The sequence below is a fragment of the Oncorhynchus masou genome, chromosome 9 (genome assembly GCF_036934945.1).
Source record: "Oncorhynchus masou masou isolate Uvic2021 chromosome 9, UVic_Omas_1.1, whole genome shotgun sequence".
NCBI classification, from domain to species: Eukaryota; Metazoa; Chordata; class Actinopteri; order Salmoniformes; family Salmonidae; genus Oncorhynchus; species Oncorhynchus masou.
The window spans coordinates 43,720,205-43,742,341 of NC_088220.1; the positions used below are offsets into that span (position 1 = coordinate 43,720,205).

The 22,137-nt window shown below is 45.6% G+C and overlaps 1 protein-coding gene across 3 annotated transcripts in view; it reads left to right on the forward strand.

The window, feature by feature from the left end:
• The window catches only part of LOC135546021 (LIM and calponin homology domains-containing protein 1-like), a 164,779-nt gene that overhangs the window by 88,244 nt on the left and 54,398 nt on the right, over nucleotides 1-22,137 (forward strand). For all 3 annotated transcript variants that reach the window (XM_064974077.1, XM_064974078.1, XM_064974079.1), the window contains exons 4-5: nucleotides 2,881-2,987; nucleotides 11,360-11,390. In XM_064974077.1, the coding sequence (XP_064830149.1) occupies nucleotides 2,881-2,987; nucleotides 11,360-11,390 (138 nt within the window). The remainder of the gene's footprint in view (nucleotides 1-2,880; nucleotides 2,988-11,359; nucleotides 11,391-22,137) is intronic.

The following is a 22,137-nucleotide window of genomic DNA, read 5'->3' on the forward strand; positions in this document are numbered from 1 at the left end:
TTCTTAAAATAAAGTGGTGATCCTAACTGACCTAAGACAGAGAATATTTACGAGGATTAAATGTCAGGAATTGTGAAAAACTGTGTTTAAATGTATTTGGCTAAGGTGTATGTGAACTTCCGACTTCAACTGTATATACACTGGGGATAATAAGCGACACCTAGAGGGGGTGGAGAGAATCACAAGGACAGGTGAACCAGATCAGGGTGTGACATAAACATCCTACGGTCAACAATCCCATACTGCTCACATTCCTCTCATGTAAATGCTGTAGCTACATAAAAAATTAAATAAACAATTTATTTGACAAATATCCAGTCTTTGCTATTTTCTTTATTACCATGCTGATGATTTGTATCTGTTAAGACATTGAATACATGTTTAGTATATTTACTACATTTAATGTTTTAATTTTTATTCTCTGAATGGTAAGTTCATTTAAAGTTGTGATTTGGTTTATTTAGACACATTCCAATGTCGTTAACACACAGTAACTAAAAACAGAATGTTCACCATAAGTTCCCAGAATTGTTTGCCAGATGTTAACAAGTTGCCCGCAAATGTACCGCAACAGTTTGCCCCCAAAAATGATTTGCATGTGAAAATATGAGCTTGCTACAAATTGCAAAAATTTGTCCCAACTGTTTACCAGGAGCCTGTTTTTTCGGTACGGGTGTCTATGGGTGGGGACTCCTTTCCAGGGTTGCAGAGATGGCACTCTCCCAAACATACAGGATGCCGGAGGGGGGGTAAATTTACCACATTGAGAAAGGCTCTGGAACGTGAGAAAATCCAGCTCTGTGTGTGTGTGTGTGTTTGTGCGAGAAAGAGGGAGAATGAGAGCGGAGAGAGTGAGAGAGGCTGGGAACTGAAGACCAGAAGGGAACAGGAGCCTTAGCAGGGTCAGGTTTTACCAACTGAACAAAGGACCGTAGGGCACCTGGCAAGCTCTGTATAGAAGACAGAGAAAGAGAAAGAACAAGCAGATAGGAAAAGAGGAAACAGAGAGAGAGAGTGAAAGAGAAAGTTGTAAATAGATAGGGAAAGAAAAAAGAGATTGCAAGTGTGTGAGTAAAAATCGGAGGGAGGAAGAGACTCGAAGGGTGATCAACCAGGGAAAAGAAGGGTGAGGATAATTTAAGAAGCCAGTCGGTTTCGAGAAATCAAGAGTTGTTGAACCAGCAGCCTGCGACGAACAAACCATGTCGGGAACATATTCCTGCCTCTGAGGGGACTGTTTTCCTCTTTCTGGGGTGTGTGCGTGAGTGTCAGCTTGCGTGCCTGTGTGCATGTTTGCTTGTGTGTGTCCATTAGAGGTCGACCGATTAATCGGACTGACCGATTAATTAGGGCCGATTTCAAGTTTTCATTACAATCGGAAATCGGTATTTTTAGTTTTTAGTTGTTTTTTTACACCTTTATTTAATCTTTATTTAACGAGGCAAGTCAGTTAAGAACACATTCTTATTTTCAATAAGGACCTAGGAACGGTGGGTTAACTGTCTCGTTCAGGGGCAGAACGACAGATTTTCACTTTGTCCGCTCGGGGGACCCAATCTTGCAACCTTACAGTTAACTAGTCCAACACTATAACCACCTACCTCTTGTTGCACTCCACAAGGAGTGCCTGTTACGCGAATGCAGTAAGCCAAGGTAAGTTGCTAGCTAGCATCAAACTTATCTTATAAAAAACAATCAATCAATCATAATCACTAGTTAACTACACTTGGTTGATGATATTACTAGTTTATCTAGTGTGTCCTGCGTTGCATATAATCTTACTGAGCATACAAACATACAAGTATCTTACTGAGCGGTGGTAGGCAGCAGCAGGCTCGTAAGCATTTATTCAAACAGCACTTTCGTGCGTTTTGCCAGCAGCTCTTCGTTGTGCTTCAAGCATTGCGCTGTTTATGACTTCATGCCTATCAACTCCCGAGATGAGGCTGGTGTAACCGATGTGAATTGGCTCGCTAGTTAGCGGGGTGCGCGCTAAAAGCGTTTCAAACGTCACTCGCTCTGAGACTTGGAGTAGTGTTTCCCCTTGCTCTGCATGGGTAGCGCTGCTTCGAGGGTGGCTGTTGTTGTGTTCCTGGTTTGAGCCCAGGTAGGGCCGAGGAGAGGTACGGAAGCTATACTGTTACACTGGCAATACTAATACTAATACTATAAGAACATCCAATAGTCAAAGGTTAATGAAATACAAATGGTATAGAGGGAAATAGTCCTATAATTCCTATAATAACTACAACCTAAAACTTCTTACCTGGGAATATTGAAGGAACCACCAGCTTTCATATGGTCTCATGTTCTGAGCAATGAACTGAAACGTTAGCTTTCTTACATGGCACATATTGCCATTTTACTTTCTTCTCCAACACTTTGTTTTTGCATTATTTAAACCAAATTGAACATGTTTCATTATTTATGTGAGGCTAAATTGATTTTATAGATGTATTATACTAAGTTAAAATAAGTGTTAATTCAGTATTGTTGTAATTGTCATTATTACAAATAAAGTTCAACAATCGGTCGATTAATTGGTATTGGTTTTTTTTGGTCTCCCAATAATCGGTATCGGTATCGGCGTTGAAAAATCATAATCGGTCGACCTCTAGTGTCCATGTGTGTGTTCTCGTAATGGGGGACAATCTCAATGTATTTCTCCCTTTATCCACAAAAGGAGTGTATTCACCTTTCTCTGAGTAAAAGTGAGTATGTGCCCTATTTTAACTGTGTGTGTGTGTGTGTGTGTGTGTGTGTGTGTGTGTGTGTGTGTGTGTGTGTGTGTGTGTGTGTGTGTGTGTGTGTGTGTGTGTGTGTGTGTGTGTGTGTGTGTGTGTGTGTGTGTGTGTGTGTGCATGCGCCCTCTCTCCACAGGACAACCTGAGTGTGTTCCTGCGTGGCTGTGAGGAGCTGGGACTGAAGGGCTCTCAGCTGTTTGACTCCGGGGACTTGCAGGACACCTCGACACGCCCCAAGACCAAGTAAGACATCACACACACACTTGCTTCCCTGACTGGCTGAAAGGCTGGCTGGTTGATTATGCTGGCCGACTCACTGTCCGTAGGGTGGTTGGACAGTTGTTCTGTCTATGTCTTTCTGTGTCTGTCTAGCTGTCAGCCTGTATGTCTTTGTTTTTTCACTCATTTGCTTTATCTATTTTCATCCATGTGTGCATTTGCTTGTCTTTCTACCGCTCTGTGTCGCTGTTATGTCAACAGTACAGTAATTAATGTAAAAGCAAAGAAATGTGGCTGTCCTGTATGCAACGTCACTCGACGGGAGATTGTGACGTTGTAGCTTTTGCTAGGTGAGTGGGTGTTGCCCCCCCCCCCTCCCCCAACTATCCTTGTGCCAGGGCTGCTCTGTCAGTCAGTCAATAAAGAGAGTGTGAGAGAGAGGGAATGAACGATTGGGAAGGACAGAGAGAAGAAGAGAGGTAGAGAGAGAGTTTCTTCACTTTGTGACAGGGCAATGTCAAACTTAGCAGGTCTCCGGGATGGCTTGACGGGTTCTGTCATGACATATGATTCCATGTAGAGTTCAGGTGTGGGCCAAGGGAATACTATTCGCTTTACTCACACACGTGTCACACTGTGTGTGAAGGTGTTTTTGTGCACGTGTGCAAATGTGTGTGTGTGTCCACCCTTTCACTGATGCCTGTGCATTTGCTTGGCTCCAAACCAAGTGCATTGCATTTGAATTAACCCTGTTCTACTGTTGATGGCTATGCATCCTTGCATTGACTTATATGACCTTTTTACTGTCCCTTAGATTTTGTGTGTAGCTCTACCCTTTTCTCCTGCCACTCTGCCCAGTGTTCAGGCAGGTGTGTTCTTATCTAGAAAACGGATTTGGACGGGGGTGCATAAAGAGACACCGCTCCACACAATGTGCTAAGGCCTGAAATATGTATTCTGTTCCATCTGCTGATGGAAACAGATCCATTTCCAAGATAAGTGACAGGTGGAGAGAGCGAAAGAGGGGGGGGCAAGTGAGAGGGAAGAGAGATACTCGAAGGGGAGAGAGCGAGAGACAGCAACAGAGAGTGAGATTGAGAAAGAGAGTGAGATTGAGAAAGTGAGTGAGTTTGAGAAAGAGAGTGAGATTGAGAAAGAGAGTGAGTTTGAGAAAGAGAGTGAGATTGAGAAAGAGAGAGTGAGATTGAGAAAGAGAGAGTGAGATTGAGAAAGAGAGAGTGAGATTGAGAAAGAGAGAGATTGAGAAAGAGAGCGAGAGATTGAGAAAGAGAGAGAGAGATTAAGAAAGAGAGAGAGATTAAGAAAGAGAGAGTGAGAGAGGGAAAAGGAGCGCGATAGAGGGAGAAAAGGTGAGATCACATGCAGTGATCTATTACCTAGTGGAATCTGTATTGCCTTCTTTCTCAGGCAGGCTTTAGATGTGGTTATGTAATTAAGCAAGGTAGCGTGGTAGAGAAAACAGACCTGTCTCTCTGTTAATTTAGTCAAGCGAGAGGAGAGGAGGAAGGAGATAAAGAGGGGAGAAAGGTGAAATGACACAGGGACCTTCTGTTGTAATAGAAGTAAGTTGGAGAGGGAGGTGGAGAAACTAATGCTGAGACTTACTTGACCCCTGGCCTTTTGGTTTCAACCCCCCTATTTCACGTTCTTTCTTTTGAACTTTCTTTTTCTCTATATAAGGTATCTCTCTTTCTCTCTCTCTTTCTCTTGTTGTCTTGCTGTCTCTCTCTCACTCTCTCTCTCTTTCTCTCTCTCTCTCTCTCTCTCAATCTCTCTTCCCTTTTCTTCCCCCTTTTTCTGTTGGATCAGATATGAGTATTATGTTGCCGACCAACAAACGTGTTCCTCTCAAGGTGTCATGACTTCCACCGAAGTCGGTTCCTCTCCTTGTTCTGGCGGCGTTCTGCGGTCGGCGTCACCGGTCTTCTAGCCATCGTCGATCCACTTTTAATTTTCCATTTGTTTTGTCTTGTTTTCCCACACACCTGGTTTTCATTTCCCTCGTTTATTTTTGTGTATTTAACCCGCTGTTCCCCCCCATGTCTTTGTGTGGAATTGTTTGTTGTAAGTGCTTGTGCACATGTGTACTGGAGTCAGCAGGAGCAGGTGCCCCTGGTATAGGGGTCGAGGAGCGCTTCCAGGAGCAAGCGGCGATGATCCACCCTCTCGGCGCCGCCATGGACTGCGTCGTCCAAACCATGGACCGCTGGGAGAGACAGGGAGTTCCTCCAGCGCCTCCACCAGCACAACCAAGGCCTCCACAACTCGCCCCCTCTTTACCCGGTCCCAGTGGGATTCTCGCCCTTCCCCGGGAGTATGACGGGACACTGCCAGGGTTTCCTATTGCAGCTAAATCTCTACCTGGCAACCGTCCACCTGGCTCCTTCGGGCTGTGAGAGGGTGTCCGCCCTCGTCTCGTGCCTCTCAGGGAAAGCCCTGGAGTGGGCCAACGCCGTGTGGGGAGAAGGAGACGCGGAGCTGGACCATTTCGAGGATTTCATCCGCAGTTTCTGGGCAGTCTTCAACCACCTGCCCGAGGGTAGAGCGGCGGGTGAACGTCTCTACCATCTGAGGCAGGGGACGAGGAGCGTCCAGGAGTTCGCCCTGGACTTTCGAACCCTGAAAGCCTGCGCTAGATGGAGTGACAGGGCCCTGATCGACCACTATCGTTGCAGTTTGCGCGAGGACGTCCATCGGGAGTTGCCCTGCAGGGACACCCTCACCTTCGACCAGCTGGTGAACCTGTCCATTCGGTTGGATAACCTGCTGGCTACCCGTGGACGTCCAGAGCGGGGTCTGTTGGTTCCATCGCCCAGCACCACCGCACCAATGCCCATGGAGCTGGGAGGTGCTGTGGCCGCAGAGGTCACACTGCCGGTCGGTGCCGGGTTGGCTCCTCTGGGGATCGAGGCAGCAGGCAGGGCACTCTGGTGTCACCCCAGGGGATCCGGCACCATTCTCATCCAGATCCCTCTGTTTCAAACATGTTTTTGTATGTCACTTTTCCTGAATTTTCCCCGCATTCCTAGCATAAGGCGCTCGTCGATTCAGGCGCGGCTGGGAATTTTATAGACAGATCGTTCGCCCATAGGTTAGGGATCCCCATTGTTTCCGTGGCTGTGCCCTTCCCCGTTCACGCCTTAGACAGTCGACCATTAGGGTCAGGGTTGATTAGGGAGGCCACCGGTCCCCTGGGCATATTCACTCCACTGCATTACCCGTGGTGCTAGACCTAGACTGGTTAGCCTGTCATGACCCCACTGTTTCGTGACAACAGAGGGCTCTCACGGGGTGGTCGCGAGAGTGCTCAGGGAGATGTTTAGGGGTTCCCATTGGTGCTACTATGGTGGAAAGTCCAGACCAGGTTTCCACCGTGCGCATCCCCCCTGAATATGCCGATTTGGCTATCGCCTTCTGTAAAAAGAAGGTGACTCAATTACCACCCCATCGATGGGGGATTGTGCGATAAATCTCCTGGTAGACGCTGCACTTCCCAGGAGTCACGTGTATCCCCTGTCACAGGCAGAGACGGAGGCTATGGAAACATATGTCTCCGAATCCCTGTGTCAGGGGTACATTCGGTCCTCCACTTCACCCACCTCCTCGAGTTTATTTTTTGTGAAGAAGAAGGAGGGAGGTCTGCGCCAGTGTATTGACTATCGAGCACTTAACCAGATCTTAACCTGCTACCACTCATAGCCACAGCGATTGAGTCAATGCACGGGGCGCCCTTCTTCACCAAACTAGATCTCAGGAGCGCTTACAGCCTGGTGCGTGTCCGTGAGGGAGACGAGTGGAAGACGGCTTTTAGTACTACCTCAGGGCATTATGAGTACCTCATCATGCCGTACGGGTTGATGAATGCTCCATCAGTCTTCCAAGCCTTTGTAGACGAGATTTTCAGGGACCTGCATGGGCAGGCTGTAGTGGTGTATATTGACGACATTCTGATATACTCAAACATGTGTCCCTGGTGCGCAGGGTGCTTGGTCGTCTGTTGGAGCATGACCTGTATGTCAAGGCTAAGAAATGCCTGTTCTTTCAACAGTCCATCTCCTTCCTAGGGTACCGCATTTCCACCTCAGGGGTGGAGATGGAGAGTGACCACATTTCAGCCGTGCGTAATTGGCCGACTCCCACCACAGTAAAAGAGGTGCAGCGGTTTCTAGGGTTTGCCAATTACTACCGGAGGTTTATCCTCGGTTTTAGCGGCTCCCATTACTTCACTGCTGAAGGGGGGACCGGTACGTTTGCAGTGGTCGGCTGAGGCAGACAGGGCTTTTGGTCCCCTGAGGGCTCTGTTTACCTCGGCTCCCGTGCTGGCCCATCCAGATCCCACTTTTGCATTCATAGTGGAGGTGGACGCTTCCGAGGCTGGGATAGGAGCTGTGCTCTCTCAGCGCTCGGGTACGCCACCAGAACTCCGCCCCTGTAACTTCTTCTCGAGGAAGCTCAGCCCAGCGGAGTGAAACACAAGACGTGGGGGAACGGGAGCTGTTGGCTGTCGTCAAGGTTTTGAAGGCTTGGAGACATTGGCTTGAGGGGGCTAAACACCCTTTTCTCATCTGAACTCACCACCGCAATCTGGAGTACATCCGGGCTGCGAGGAGACTGAACCCTCGCCAGGCAAGGTGGGACATGTTTTTCATCCGTTTTGTTTTCACCCTTTCTTACAGACCAGGTTCCCAGAACGCTAAGGCAGACACACTGTCCCAGATGTATGACACAGAGGAGCGGCCCGTGGATCCCACTCCCATACTCCCACATCCTGCCTGGAGGCGCCAGTAGTATGGGAGCTGGACACGGACATTGAGCAGGCGCTACGTGCAGAGCCCACTCCCCTCCAGTGTCCCGCTGGGAGTCTGTACGTTCCGTCTGTTGTCCGTCACGGGCTGATCTATTGGGCCCACACGTCACCTTCCTCTGTTCATCCAGGCATTGGTCAGATGGTGCGCTGTCTGAGTGGGAAGTACTGGTGGCCCACTTTGGCTAAGGATGTGAGGGTTTATGTTTCCTCCTGCACGGTGTGCGCCCAGTGTAAGGCTCCTAGGCACCTGCCCAGAGTTAAGCTACACACCTTACCCGTTCCATAACGCCCGTGGTCGCACCAGTCGGTGGATTTCCTTACTCATCTTCCTCCCTCACAGAGTAACACCACGATCCTGGTCGTTGTGGAACATTTTTCAAAGTCCTGCAGTCTCCTCCCTCTGCCCGGTCTCCCTACGGCCCTACAGACTGTGGAGGCCTTGTTTACACACGTCTTCCTGCACTACGGGGTGTCTGAGTGTCTGATCGGGGTCCACAGTTCACTTCGAGGGTCTGGAGGGCGTTCATGGAACATCTGGGGGTCTCGATCAGCCTTACCTCAGGTTTTCACCCCGAGAGTAACGGGCAGGTGGAGAGAGTTAACCTGGATGTGGGTACATTTCTGAGGTCTTATTGCCAGGACCGGCCGGGGGAGTGGGCGGCGTTCGTGCCCTGGGCAGAGATGGCCCAGAACTCGCTCCGCCACTCCTCCACTAACCTCTCCCCCTTCCAGTGCGTAACTGGGGTATCAGCCGGTTCTGGCTCCTTGGCATCAGAGTCAGACCTAGGCTCCTGCAGTGGACGACTGGTTCTGGCACGTGGAGGAGACATGGGACGCCGCTCATGTTCACCTTCAGCACGCCGTGCTACGCCAGAAAGCCAGCGCAGACCGTCACCGCAGTGAGGCCCCGGTGTTCGTCCCAGGGGACCGGGTCTTGCCCTCGACCCGAAACCTGCCCCTCCGCCTGCCCTGCCGGAAGATGGGTCCTCGGTTTGTGGGGCCATTTAAAGTCCTGAGGAGAGTGAACGAGGCGAGTTACAGGTTACAGCTTCCCCCCGATTACCATATTAACCTCTTGAAACTCTGGGGGCAGTATTTCATTTTTGGATGAAAAACGATATTTTGTCACAAAAAGATGCTCGACTATGCATATAATTGATAGCTTTGGAAAGAAAACACTCTGAAGTTTACAGAACTGCAAAGATTATGTCTGTGAGTGCCCCAGAACAGGAGCTACAGGCAAAACCAAGATGAATCTGCAACCAGGAAATGAGCAGGATTTTTGAGGCTCTGTTTTTCATTGTCTCCTTATATGGCTGTGAATGCGACAGGAATGAGCCTGCCCTATCTATCGTTAACCCCTCATTCCATGTGTCTCTCCTCAGGCCGGTGGTGGCTGGCCCACTCCAGGAGTCTGAGGTGCGGTAGGTTCCTCTGCCCCCGAGGGGGCCCCGGCATACTCTGTTCGATCCATACTGGATTTGAGGCGTCGGGCGAATGACCTTCAGTACCTCGTGGAGTGGGAGGGGTACAGTCCGGAGGAGAGATGCTGGGTTCCAGTGGAGGACGTGTTGGACCCTTCAATGCTGCGGGAGTTCCACCGTTTGTTCGCCCTACAACTCACCCTCCGGGTCGTGCCCGAGGCTGGTGCCGGCGAGCTGCTGGAGCCGCATGTCAAGAGGGGGGGGGGGGTCGGGGGGAGGGTACTGTCACCACTTCCACCGAAGTCGGTTCCTCTCCTTGTTCGGGCGGCGTTTAACGGTCGGCGTCACCGGCCTTCTAGCCATCGTCGATCCGCTTTTCATTTTCCATTTGTTTTGTCTTGTTTTCCTACACACCTGGTTTTCATGTCCCTCATTTATTTCTGTGTATTGTAAAAGGATCCCCTTTACATGTCTCTCTATCAAATCGACCAGAAATGGGAACAAACAGAATATCTTCCAAATATCTTGCAGTTGCTATAGAGCTTTTCTTTTAATAATTGGAGATAATAATTGGAGAGATCTGAACCCTGAATGAGAATCTGACAGGTCGAGGGGCTGCACAGAATACCTGATCGACAAATGACCTCCACCTCAAAACAGCCAAGCCTGAACTGATTCATATAGTATAAGGATTAGTGAATCTACATGATCCCATGGCACTTGTCTCAAGAATATGGGGGTGTTATACTTGGTGTCTACCAAATCATCCTCAGCTTCCAATTGGCTCATTCAAGCCATGTTCATTCCCCTGCAAATCTTCCCTGGGTCATTGAAGAGAATGTGTTCTCAGCCAACCTGGTAAAATAAGGGTTAGGTATGAACAATCATATATTCTTGGTGTCTACCAAATCATCCTCAGCTTCCAATTGGCTCATTCAAGCCCTGTTCATTCCCCTACAATTCTTCCCTGGGTCATTGAAGAGAATGTGTTCTTAGCCAACCTGGTAAAATAAGGGTTATTTATGAACAAGCATATTGACATGTAACTCAATGGAAACTTTTCATTCCTCACGTGATTAAACTTCCACCAACTAACGATCTGGACATGAGTCATTTGATTGACAGTTTCGTAATAATCCCACTCATGTGGGAGTTAGCTGCATAACACTCTTAACCTCTGGGTGACCTGTACAGATCATTACGACAAGGAACAGTGTGTGGGAGCTGAACAAGCCAACAAGGTTGACCTATGACCTCTGCTGACTAGTGTGTGAGTAAAGTATCAAGTGTAGCCTTAGATCAGCTCACCAACTACACACATGCATGTGTTCCTTCACGAACGTGCACTATACAAACACAAACGGAGGCTCACGTTCACAGGCACACACACAAACTCATGCACTCACACTCACATGCTAGACAAACACAGAACCTGTAGATATAATTCAGTCTGTAACCATTCTGAAACTGACACATGGTTTAATGTTTATTTAGATTGATGAAAAATATGTTAGCAAGAGAAAGAAAGGCAAACCATCTGTGTCAGAAAAAGAAAATGAAATAATAATTTAATTTGTGTGGTTTGTGTGTGTGATTGAAAGGCACTCTGGCCTCTCCGCCTTTGCCCTGCTATTGCCTGGAGCCTCTTGAACACTGAAAAAACATCCAAACAACCTTGTGCTGCAGCAACAGCATCAGGCTGGAGATCAAACACTATTATTTTTTCTCTTTCAACCACTCTCTCTCCCCTTGTCCCTCTCTACGTTCCCTCTTTCTCTCTCCCTCTATCTCTCTCTTTCTCTCTCTCTCTCTGTCTCTCTCGCATGCTCTTTCTCTCTGTCTCTCTGTTGCTCCTCCCTCCCTCTCTTTCTCCCTCCCCTCTCTCTGTCCCTCTCTTTGCCTTTCCCTCTATCTCTCTCTCCCACTTTCACTTTCTCCCTCCTTCTTCTCTCTCTCCCTCTCTCTCAGCCCAGATGGGGCTTTCCACAACTGCATCTGTATGTCATTCCATACTGTAACTGCAGTGTTGTTTTTATTGATTTATTTCTATGAGAGTGAAGAATGCAGCTCATTTGACAGCTCTCTAACCTGGAACCTATGATCATCCTTGTCTCTCTCTCTCTCTCTCTCTCTCTTCCCGGCAGGGTTGCCAACTGCAGCAGGAAGCTGACAAATGTAAGTGTCACCTCCTATATTGTGTATTTTGTTTGTCCAGTAAATATATGTTTATGCTATGTACGCTCGTATGCGTGGGTTGGTCTCTCCCTGTCACTTTGTCTGTCTGCCTCTCTGTCTGTATTCTCTCTATTTCTATCATTCTTTATCTCTCTGTTGTTCCTTTCTCTTCATCATCAGTAAGGAATACCTCTCCCTCAATCAGTCCATCCCATTACCGCCTCTCTCTCTTTCTCTCTCTCTCTCTCTCTCTCTCTCTCTCTCTCTCTCTCTCACACTCCCTCACTCTCTCACTCTCCATCTATCTCCTGTCTCTGCTGCTTTAAGAGGAGCTAGCGAGCTAGCATAGTGCTGTTGTCATTCTCTGCGGTGTGAGCAATGGGAGCTCTCTGCTTGACTTGGCTTACTATAGTGTACTCTGTCGGCCATCTCCAGCTCTAGCTCCACAGCTGACCAAGCTGTTTTAGCTGTTTTAGCAGAGGGACATTGAAACGCTACATTAGACTCCGTCTGCACTGCATCAGAACATCCCATGAACTCACAACAGCTGTAGAGGTAGCTAGCCTAGTGCTGGTGTCGACTGTAGTCTTTTCGTTGTTGCAAACTGCAGCAGCAGCATTCAATTATTCATCTTTTTGCTCAGACTCCGAGCACCATCAGACTGAGAAGATGAGATAGGTGGAGAAGTATTTTTGGACTGTTTTGTAAACGCAGCTCGGACTCGGCTAGGAAAAGGGACTATCATAAGGGACTGGATGGAATTCTGCTGGCCTTAAGCAATGTTAAACTGATGCATACGTAAACAATAAGGTATCTATTTTGTTTATGTTGTAGGTATGTTTTATTGAAAATATTGTTTGGTGTTTTGGTTCTGTAGGTGTGGAACTGCTGCTGGGTGAAGTTGGTGTTTGTGCGTGCTTGTGCATGAGTGTGCTCATGATCTTGTGCGAATGTTGTGTGCACGCGTGTGTATGTGTGTGTGCTTGTGAAACAAAGAGGTTATTTTCCCATCTGGAAATAACGCATTTTGTTGGGTCTAGTAAAGCATATCAGAGAAAACAAGCACTGTAAAAGCAGTGGTGGAAAAGTACCCAATTGTCATACTTGAGTTAAAGTAAAGTAAACTTAATAGAAAATGACTCAAGTAAAAGTGAAAGTCACACAGTAAAATACTACTTGAGTAAAAGTCTAAAATGAATTGGTTTAAAATATACTTAAGCACAAAATTTAATGTAATTGCTCAAATGTACTTAAAGTGCCTTTGGAAAGTATTCAGACCCCTTGACTTTTTCCACATTTTGTTAGGTTACAGCCATATTCTAACATTGATTAAAACATTTTTCCGCCCTCATCAATCTACACACAATACCCCATAATGACAAAGTAAAAGCAGGTTAAGAATTTTTTGCTAACTTATAAAAAAATGAAATATCACATTTACATAAGTATTCAGACCCTTTACTCAGTATTTCGTTGATACACCTTTTGCAGCCTCGAGTCTTCTTGGGTATGACGCTACAAGCTTGGCACACCTGTATTTGGGGAGTTTCTCCCAATTTTCTCTGCAGATCCTCTCAAGCTCTGTCAGGTTGGATGGGGAGTGTTGCAACATAGCTATTTTCAGGTCTCTCCAGAGATGTTTGATCGGGTTCAAGTCCGGGCTTTGGCTGGACCACTCAAGAACATTCAGAGACTTGTCCCGAAGCCACTCCTGCGTTATCCTGTTGGAAAGTGAACCTTCGCCGCAGTCAGGTCCTGAGCGCTCTGGATCAGGTTTTCATCAAGGATAAAAGCTGAAGAACATAGAGTACGCACATCCAGGTACTTTCAGCAGGTGCTGGAGTTGTTGGCAAACTCATGGAAAATAGAAAGGAAAATGCCGCACACTGCTTCTCATGCTCCCAGATAATATTTATTTACAACATTTTGACCCTTAGGTCTTCATCAGGTATCCATATCGCAGGTGGAGGTGGAAGGTCCTATATATAGGGGCAGTACTCAGTGAAATAAATTCCTGAAACAGGATGTAAAAAATGTATAACATAGTTTTCATCAAGGACCTCTCAGTACTTTGCTCCGTTCATCTTTGCCTCGATCCTGAATAGTCTCCCAGTCCTTGACGCTGAAATACATCCCCACAGAATGATGCTGCCACCACCATGCTTCACCGTAGGGATGGTGCCAGGTTTCCTCCAGACGTGACGTTTGGCATTCAGGCCAGAGTTCAATCTTGGTTTCATCAGACCAGAGAATCATGTGCATTTTACTGAGTGGCTTCCGTCTGGCCACTCTACTACCATAAACGCCTGATAGGTGGAGTGCTGCAGAGACGGTTATCCTTCTATAAGTTTCTCCCATCTCCACAGAGGACTTAAAAGCTCTGCCATGGTGACAACCTGGTTCTTGGTCACCAACCTGACTAAGACCCTTCTCCCCCGATTTCCCAGTTAGATTGAGCGGCCAGCTTTAGGATGAGTCTTAGTGGTTCCAAACTTCTTCCATTTATGAATGATGGAGGCTACTGTGTTCTTGGGGGCCTTCAGTGCTGCAGAAATGTTTTGGTACCCTTCCCCAGATCTGTGCCTCGACACAATCCTGTGTCGGAGCTCTATGGGGAATTCCTTCGACCTCATGGCTTGGCTTTTGCTCTGACATGTACTGTCAACTGTGGGACCTTATATAGCCAGGTGTGTGCCTTTCCAAATGAAGTCCAATCAATTGAATTTACCACAGATGGACTCCAATCAAGTTGTAGAAATATCTCAAGGATTATCAATGGAAACAGGATGCACTCAATTTCTTGACTCATAGCAAAGGGTCTGAATACTTATGTAAATATGGGGTATTGTGAGTAGATTACTGAGGAAATGTTTTAATTTAATCATTTTTTCAAATAAGGCTGTAATGTAACAAAATTTGGAAAAAGTCAAGGTGTCTGAATACATTCCAAAGGCACTATCAAAAGTACAATTTCCTTATATTAATCAAACCATGTTCTTGTTTTTTAAATTTACGTATCTTGATAAGTTGGACCATTTTCCTGTCCTGCTAGGCATTCGATATGTAACAAGTATTTTGGGGTGTCAGGGAAAATGTATAGAGTGCATTATTTTCTTTAGGAATGTACTGAAGTTAAAGTTGTCAAAAATATAAATAGTAAAGTACAAACACAAAAAAGAAAACTTAATTAGTACTTGAAAGTATTTTTACTTAAGTACTTTACAACATTGCTGTAAAGTCAAGAGGAGAGACATAGAGAAAGACCTCATGGCTTTAAAGGTCCATGCTACCATTTTTTATCTCAATATCAATTTCTGGTTAACAATTAAGTACCTTACTGTGATTGTTTTAAATTAAAATGTTCAAAAAGAAACAAAAACAGCTTCTTGGCAAAGGGCCATATTTCTCAGGTAAGAATTTTGATCAGACTGTCTGGGAGTGGTCTGAGTGGGGAGGGGAAAAGTGAAAATGTGCTGTTATTGGCAGAAAGGTTTGGAACTCTTTTTCTTATTGGTATATAATTATTGGTATATATTGGTATATAAACTAATTCACTGCATGGTGTTGTCACCATGCGAGCGACAACTCCATCCCACCAAAACAGGCTGAAATTTCAGGTGGTCTTTTCAAACAGCTCTTACACTAAAAGTTGATTATCATAATTTTCACAATTTCACAGTATTATTCCAATCTCATAGTGTGGAAATACAGTACATATACAGTACCAATCAAAAGTTTGTACACACCTACTCATTCAAGGGTTTTTCTTTATTTTTACTATTTTCTACATTGTAAAAAAAAATAGTGAAAACCTCAAAACTAGAAAATTACACATATGGAATCATGTAGTAACCAAAAAAGTGTTAAACAAATCAAAACATAAACTCAACAAAAAAAGAAACGTCCTCTCACTGTCAACTGCGTTCATTTTCAGCAAACTTAACATGTGTAAATATTTGAATGAACATAACAATATTTAACAACTGAGACATAAACTGAACAAGTTCCACAGACGTGACTAACAGATATTGAATAATGTGTCCCTGAACAAAGGGGGGTCAAAATCAAAAGTAACAGTCAGTATCTGGTGTGGTCACCAGCTGAATTAAGTACTGCAGTGCATCTCCTCCTCATGGACTGCACTGGATTTGCCAGTTCTTCCTGAGATGTTACTCCACTCTTCCACCAAGGCACCTGCAAGTTCCCGGAAATGTATGGGGGGAATGGCCCTAGCCCTCACCCTCCGATCCAACAGGTCCCAGACATGCTCAATGGGATTGAGGTCTGGGCTCTTCGCTGGCCATGGCAGAACACTGACATTCCTGTCTTGCAGGAAATCACGCACAAGCAGTATGGCGGTGGCATTGTCATGCTGGAGGGTCATGGCAGGATGAGACTGCAGGAAGGGTACCTCATGAGGGAGGAGGATGTCTTCCCTGTAACGCACAGCGTTAAGATTGTCTGCAATGACAACAAGCTCAGTCCGATGATGCTGTGACACAACGTCCCAGACCATGATGGACCCTCCACCTCCAAATCGATCCCGCTCCAGAGTACTGGCCTCGGTGTAACACTCATTCCTTCGACGATAAACACGAATCTGACCATCACCCTTGGTGAGACAAACCCGCGACTCGTCAGTGAAGAGCACTTTTTGCCAGTCCTGTCTTTTTTTTATTTTATTGGAACATCAAAGAGCCTGTGTGATCTCCATATGGCCACAGTAGCAAGCAATCAATCAATCAAATGTATTTATAAAGCCCTTTTTACATCAGCCGATGTCACAAAGTGCAATATAGAAACCCAGCCTAAAACCCCAAACAGCAAGCAATGCAGATGTAGAAGCACAGTGGCTTGGAAAAACTCCCTGGAATAGCAGGAACCTAGGAAGAAACCGAGAGAGGAACCAGGCTCTGAGGGGTGGCCAAGATGTTCAAACGTTCATAGATAACCAACAGGGTCAAATAATAATAATAATAATAATAATAATCACAGTGGTTGTAGAGGGTGCAACAGGTCAACTGGCTTTTAAATGTCTGTTGGCTTTTCATAGCCGAGCATTCAGAGTTAGAGACAGCAAGTGCGGTAGAGAGAGAGAGAGAGAGAGTCAAAAAAAGCAGGTCCGGTTCAAGGTAGCATGTCCAGAGAACAAGGAGTCATCAGGACAGGGAGTCCTGAGGCATGGTCCCAGGGCTCAGGTCCTCCGGCAGGGGAGGGAGATGGTGAGGGAATTAGAGGGAGCATAATTCAATTCACACAGGACACCGGATAAGACAGGAGAAATACTCCATATATAACAGACTGAGCCGACAGACATGGCCAAATCGCTTCGCATTCCTATGAAACTATGCAGTAATTTTGTTTTTTTATGTGTTATTTCTTAAATTGCTACCCCAGGAAATCTTAGGTTTTATTATATACAGTTGGGAGGAACGATTGGATATGAAAGCAACGTCAACTCACCAACATTACCACTAGGAATACGACTTTCCCGAAGCGGATCCTCTGTTTGGTCCACCACCCAGGATAATGGATCGGATCCCAGCCGACGACCCAAAACAACGGCGCCGCAAAAGGGGCAGACGGAGCGGTCTTCTGGTCAGGTCCGTAGACGGGCACATCACTCACCGCTCCCGAGCATACTACTCGCCAATGTCCAGTCTCTTGACAACAAGGGAGACGAAATCCGAGCAAGGGTTGCCTCCCAGAGAGACATCAGAGACTGTAACGTTCTTTATTTCACGGAAACATGGCTCACTCGAAACACGCTATCGGAGTCGGTACAGCCATCTGGTTTATAGACAGAAACTAAAACAGGAAGCACCCGTGTTCAGGTTTGTTCAATGCTGGTCCGACCAATCGGGTTCCACGCTTCAAGATTGCTTCAATCACGTGGACTGGGATATGTTCCGCATAGCGTCGAACAACAACATTGATGATTCTGTGAGCGAGTGATGTCGTACCCACAGCGTCTATTAAAACATTTCCCAACCAGAAACTGTAGATTGACGACAGCATTCGCGTGAAACTGAAAGCGCGAACCACTGCTTTTAATCAGGGCAAGGTGACCGGAAACATGACCGAATACAAACAGTGTAGCTATTCCCTCCGCAAGGCAATCAAACAAGCTAAGCGTCAGTATAGAGACAAAGTAGAGTCACAATTCAACGGCTCAGACACGAGAGGTATGTGGCAGGGTCTACAGCCAATCATGGACTACAAAAAGAAACGCAGCCCCATCACGGACACCGATGTTTTGCTCCCAGACCAACAAAAGAGGTACAGTGCCTTGCGAAAGTATTCGGCCCCCTTGAACTTTGCGACCTTTTGCCACATTTCAGGCTTCAAACATAAAGATATAAAACTGTGTTTTTTTGTGAAGAATCAACAACAAGTGGGACGCAGCAAAAGGTGGCGCTACAAAGTATTAACTTAAGGGGGCTGAATAATTTTGCACGCCCAATTTTTCAGTTTTTGATTTGTTAAAATTTTTGGATATATCCAATAAATGTCGTTCCACTTCATGATTGTGTCCCTCTTGTTGTTGATTCTTCACAAAAAAATACAGTTTTATATCTTTATGTTTGAAGCCTGAAATGTGGCAAAAGGTCGCAAAGTTCAAGGGGGCCGAATACTTCCGCAAGGCACTGTATGCAGCATGGTCTACAGTCAATCACGGACTAATCGCAATCACACTGCACACTGCCCTAATCCATCTAGAAAAGAGGAATACCTATTCAAAAATGCTGTTCATTGACTACAGCTCAGCATTTAACACCATAGTACCCTAAAACTCGTCATTAAGCTCAAGACCCCGCCCTTTGCAACTGGGTCCTGGACTTCCTGATGGGCCACCCCCAAGTGGTGAGGGTAGGTAACAACATCTCCACCCCGCTGATCCTCAAAACTGGGGGGTGCGTTCTCAGCCCTCTCCTGTACTCCCTGTTCACCCATGACTGCGTGGCCATGCACGCCTCCAACTCAATCATCAAGTTTGCAGACGACACTACAGTGGTAGGCAGAGGGAGCAGCCCCCTATCCACATCGATGGGACATTAGTGGAAAAGGTGTAAAGTTTTAAGTTTCTCGGCGTACACATCACGGACAAACTGAAATGATCCACCCACCGACAACGTGGTGAAGAAGGCGCAACAGCACCTCTTCAACCTCAAGATGCTGAAGAAAGTCACCGAAAGCACTCACAAACTTTTACAGATGCACAACTGAGAGCATCCTGTCAGGCTGTATCACCGCCTGGTACGGCAGCTGCTCCGCCCACAACCTTAAGGCTCTCCAGAGAATAGTGAGGTCTGCACAACGCATCCCTGGGGGCAAACTACCTGCCCTCCAGGACACCTACACCACCCAATGTCACGGGAAGGCCAAAAAGATCATCAAAAACAACAACCATCCAAGCCACTGCCTGTTCACCCCGTTAACATCCAGAAGGCGAGGTCAGTACAGGGGAATCAAAGCGGGGACCGAGAGACTGAAAAACAGCTTCTATCTCAAGGCCATCAGACTGTTAAACAGTAACATTAAATGGCTGCTGACAACATACTGACTCAACTCTAGCTTTAATAATGGAAAAAATGTGTAATAAATGTATCACTAGCCACTTTAAAGAAAGCACAGCCCCCACACAACTAGAGGGATATATTCAACCACCAACTTACTATCCTGAGTAGTAGAGATCACGTTAGTGACTCAACACACTCAAGTGACGCACCCCTCCTAGGGACGGGATGGAAGAGCACCAGTAAGCCAGTGACTCAGCCCCCGTAATAGGGTTAGAGGCAGAGAATCCCGGTGGAAAGAGGGGAGCCGGCCAGGCAGGGACAGCAAGGGTGTTTCATCGCTCCAGTGCTTTTCAGTTCACCTTCACACCCCTAAGCCAGACTACATGTAATCATAGGACCTACTGAAGAGATGAGTCTTTAATAAAGACTTAAAGGTTTGAGACCGAGTCTGCTTCTGCTTCTCTCACATGGATAGGCAGACCATTCCATAAAAATGGAGCTCTAGAGGAGAAAGCCCTGCCTCCAGCTGTTTGCTTAGAAATTCTAGGGACAATGAGGAGGCCTGCGTCTTGTGACCGTAGCGTACGTGTAGATATTTACAGCAGGACCAAATCGGAGCGATAGGTGGAGCAAGCCCATGTAGTGCGTTGTAGGTTAGCAGTAACACCTTTTAAATCTGTCCTTAACAGGAAGGCACTATAGAGAGGCTAGCACTGGAGTAATATGATCAAATGTTTTGGTTCTAGTCAAGATTCTAGCAGCCATTTTTAGTACTAACTGAAGTTTATTTAGTGCTCTATCAGGATGGCCGCAAAGTAGAGCATTACAGTAGTTTAATCTAGAAGTGACAAAAGCATGGATTAACTTTTCTGCCACATTTTTGGACAGAAAGTTTCTGATTTTTGCAATGTTACGAAGATGGAAAAAAAGATGTCCTTGAAATTGTCTTGATATGTTTGTCAAAAGAGAGATCAGGGTCCAGAGTGATGCAGAGGTCCGTCACAGTGTTATTTGAGACGACTATACAACCATCAAGATTAATTGTCAGATTTCTTTGTTCCTTGGGACCTAGAATTAGCAAATCAAATCAAATTTTATTTGTCACAAACACATGATTAGTAGATGTTAATGCGAGTGTAGCGAAATGCTTGTGCTTCTCGTTCCGACCATGCAGTAACATGTAATCTAACCATTTCACAACAACTACCTTATACACACAAGTGTAAAGGAATGAATAAGAATATGTACATAAAAATACATGGATGAGTGATGGCCGAACAGCATAGGCAAGATGCAGTATATGGTATAGAGTACAGTATATACATATGAGATGAGTATAAGGTAGGGTATGTAAACATTATATAAAGTGGCATTGTTTAAAGTGGCTAGTGATACATTTATTACATCCGATTATTAATTATTTTTAATTATCTGTTTTGTCCGAGTTTAAAAGTAAAAAATGTGCCGCCATCCACTTCCTCATGTCTGAAACACAGGCTTCCAGGGAGGGCAATTTTGGGGCGTCACCATGTTTCACCAAAATGTACAGCTGTGTATCATCCGCATAGCAGTGAAAGTTAACATTATGTTTTCGAATTACATCACCAAGAGGTAAAATATATAGTGAAAACAATAGTGGTCCCAAAACAGAACCTTGAGGATTTCATGACTAGAAGCTCAAAAGACAAAAACGCAGTAATATTTGTTTAGGTAAAATTAAATTTGCTATCGTAAATGTTATCAACACCTCCACCTTTGCGGGATGCGCCAGGGATATGGTCACTAGTGTAACCAGCAGGAGAGGCCTCATTTAACACAGTAAATTCATCAGGCTTAAGTCATGTTTCAGTCATAATCACATCAAGATTATGATCAGCGATTAGTTCATTGACTATAACTGCCTTGGAAGTGAAGGATCTAACATTAAGTAGCCCTATTTTGAGATGTGAGATATCACAATCTCTTTCAATAATGACAGGAATGGAGGAGGTCTTTATTCCAGTGAGATTGCTAAGGCGAACACCGCCATGTTTAGTTTTGCCCAACCTAGATCGAAGCACAGACACGTTCTCAATGGGGATAGCTGAGCTGACTACACTGACTGTGCTAGTGGCAGACTCCACTAAGCTGGCAGGCTGGTTAACAGCCTGCTGCATGGCCTGCCCCCTATCTCAAGAGTGCTGAGTCCACACAATGGCTTTGCTAAACAGAGGGAGATGAGATAGATAGCGGATGAGGTTGGCATAGGAGATTAGTTTGTCAGGGCGATGCTAGCCCAAAAATAGACTAAAGGAGCCTAATGTTACCCTTTATAATCCAAGGAGTTTACATGTTCTGTTTAGAGGTACTCTAAATACTCCATCTAAACGTGAATTGATTCTCAATTCCGGTACAGTTTTAGAAATGTAAAGCCCTCTACTTTCATATCACCTCAAAATAATTTCACAAATACTAAATATACACTTACTGTGCACAGGTTTTAACACAGTTTGAGCAGCCAGTATTTTCAGTGACAACACGTGTGGTTCTGTCTTCCGTTTATACACAGGTGTTCGGCAACGCCTCTTTGTCTTCCTTCTGGTTTCCGTAAACAAGCATTGTAACATGGTGACCCTGTAAAGATGTGGCGTAATGTCACCTTTTGTTTTTTGAAAATGATTTATCTCCGATATGAAAGATATGTTCCTTATATTTCTAAAACCGTACTAAAAGCGATGCGTTTTAACGTTTAGAATGAGCCTCAGGACTCTTATCAAAACCTCCTCGGGCCAGAAGACACTATAGTCAATAGGCGCTCAAGGTAGTTAGCCTCTATGAATTGGTTAGAGCTATGCTAGAATAGTAAATCAACCTTACCCATGTGGCAATGGTAAAGAAAGAGAGAAATATAGCTGTGTGTTCACATTGTGTTCATATTGACCTGATTTGTGGCCAGGACAATGACGAGGTCTTGTCTTGCTTGTACAGAAACCCATGACTAGCCAATTCCAATGATAGTGAAAAGAGTGGACCAAAAAAACAGGAAGTGAACCCTGTTGGTGGCCATTTTGATAAAACTGTGGAATTGAGGGTGATTTGGGTTGTATGCCATGACTTCACATCAAACAAACACTCAATGGAAAAAATGGTATAGAGATATGGTATATTTTTTCTAGCAAAAGGGTACAGTGTGCCTTTGAGCCATAGCTGGCATCTATCACAGTGTGTAATGTGGATTTCTCTGATTG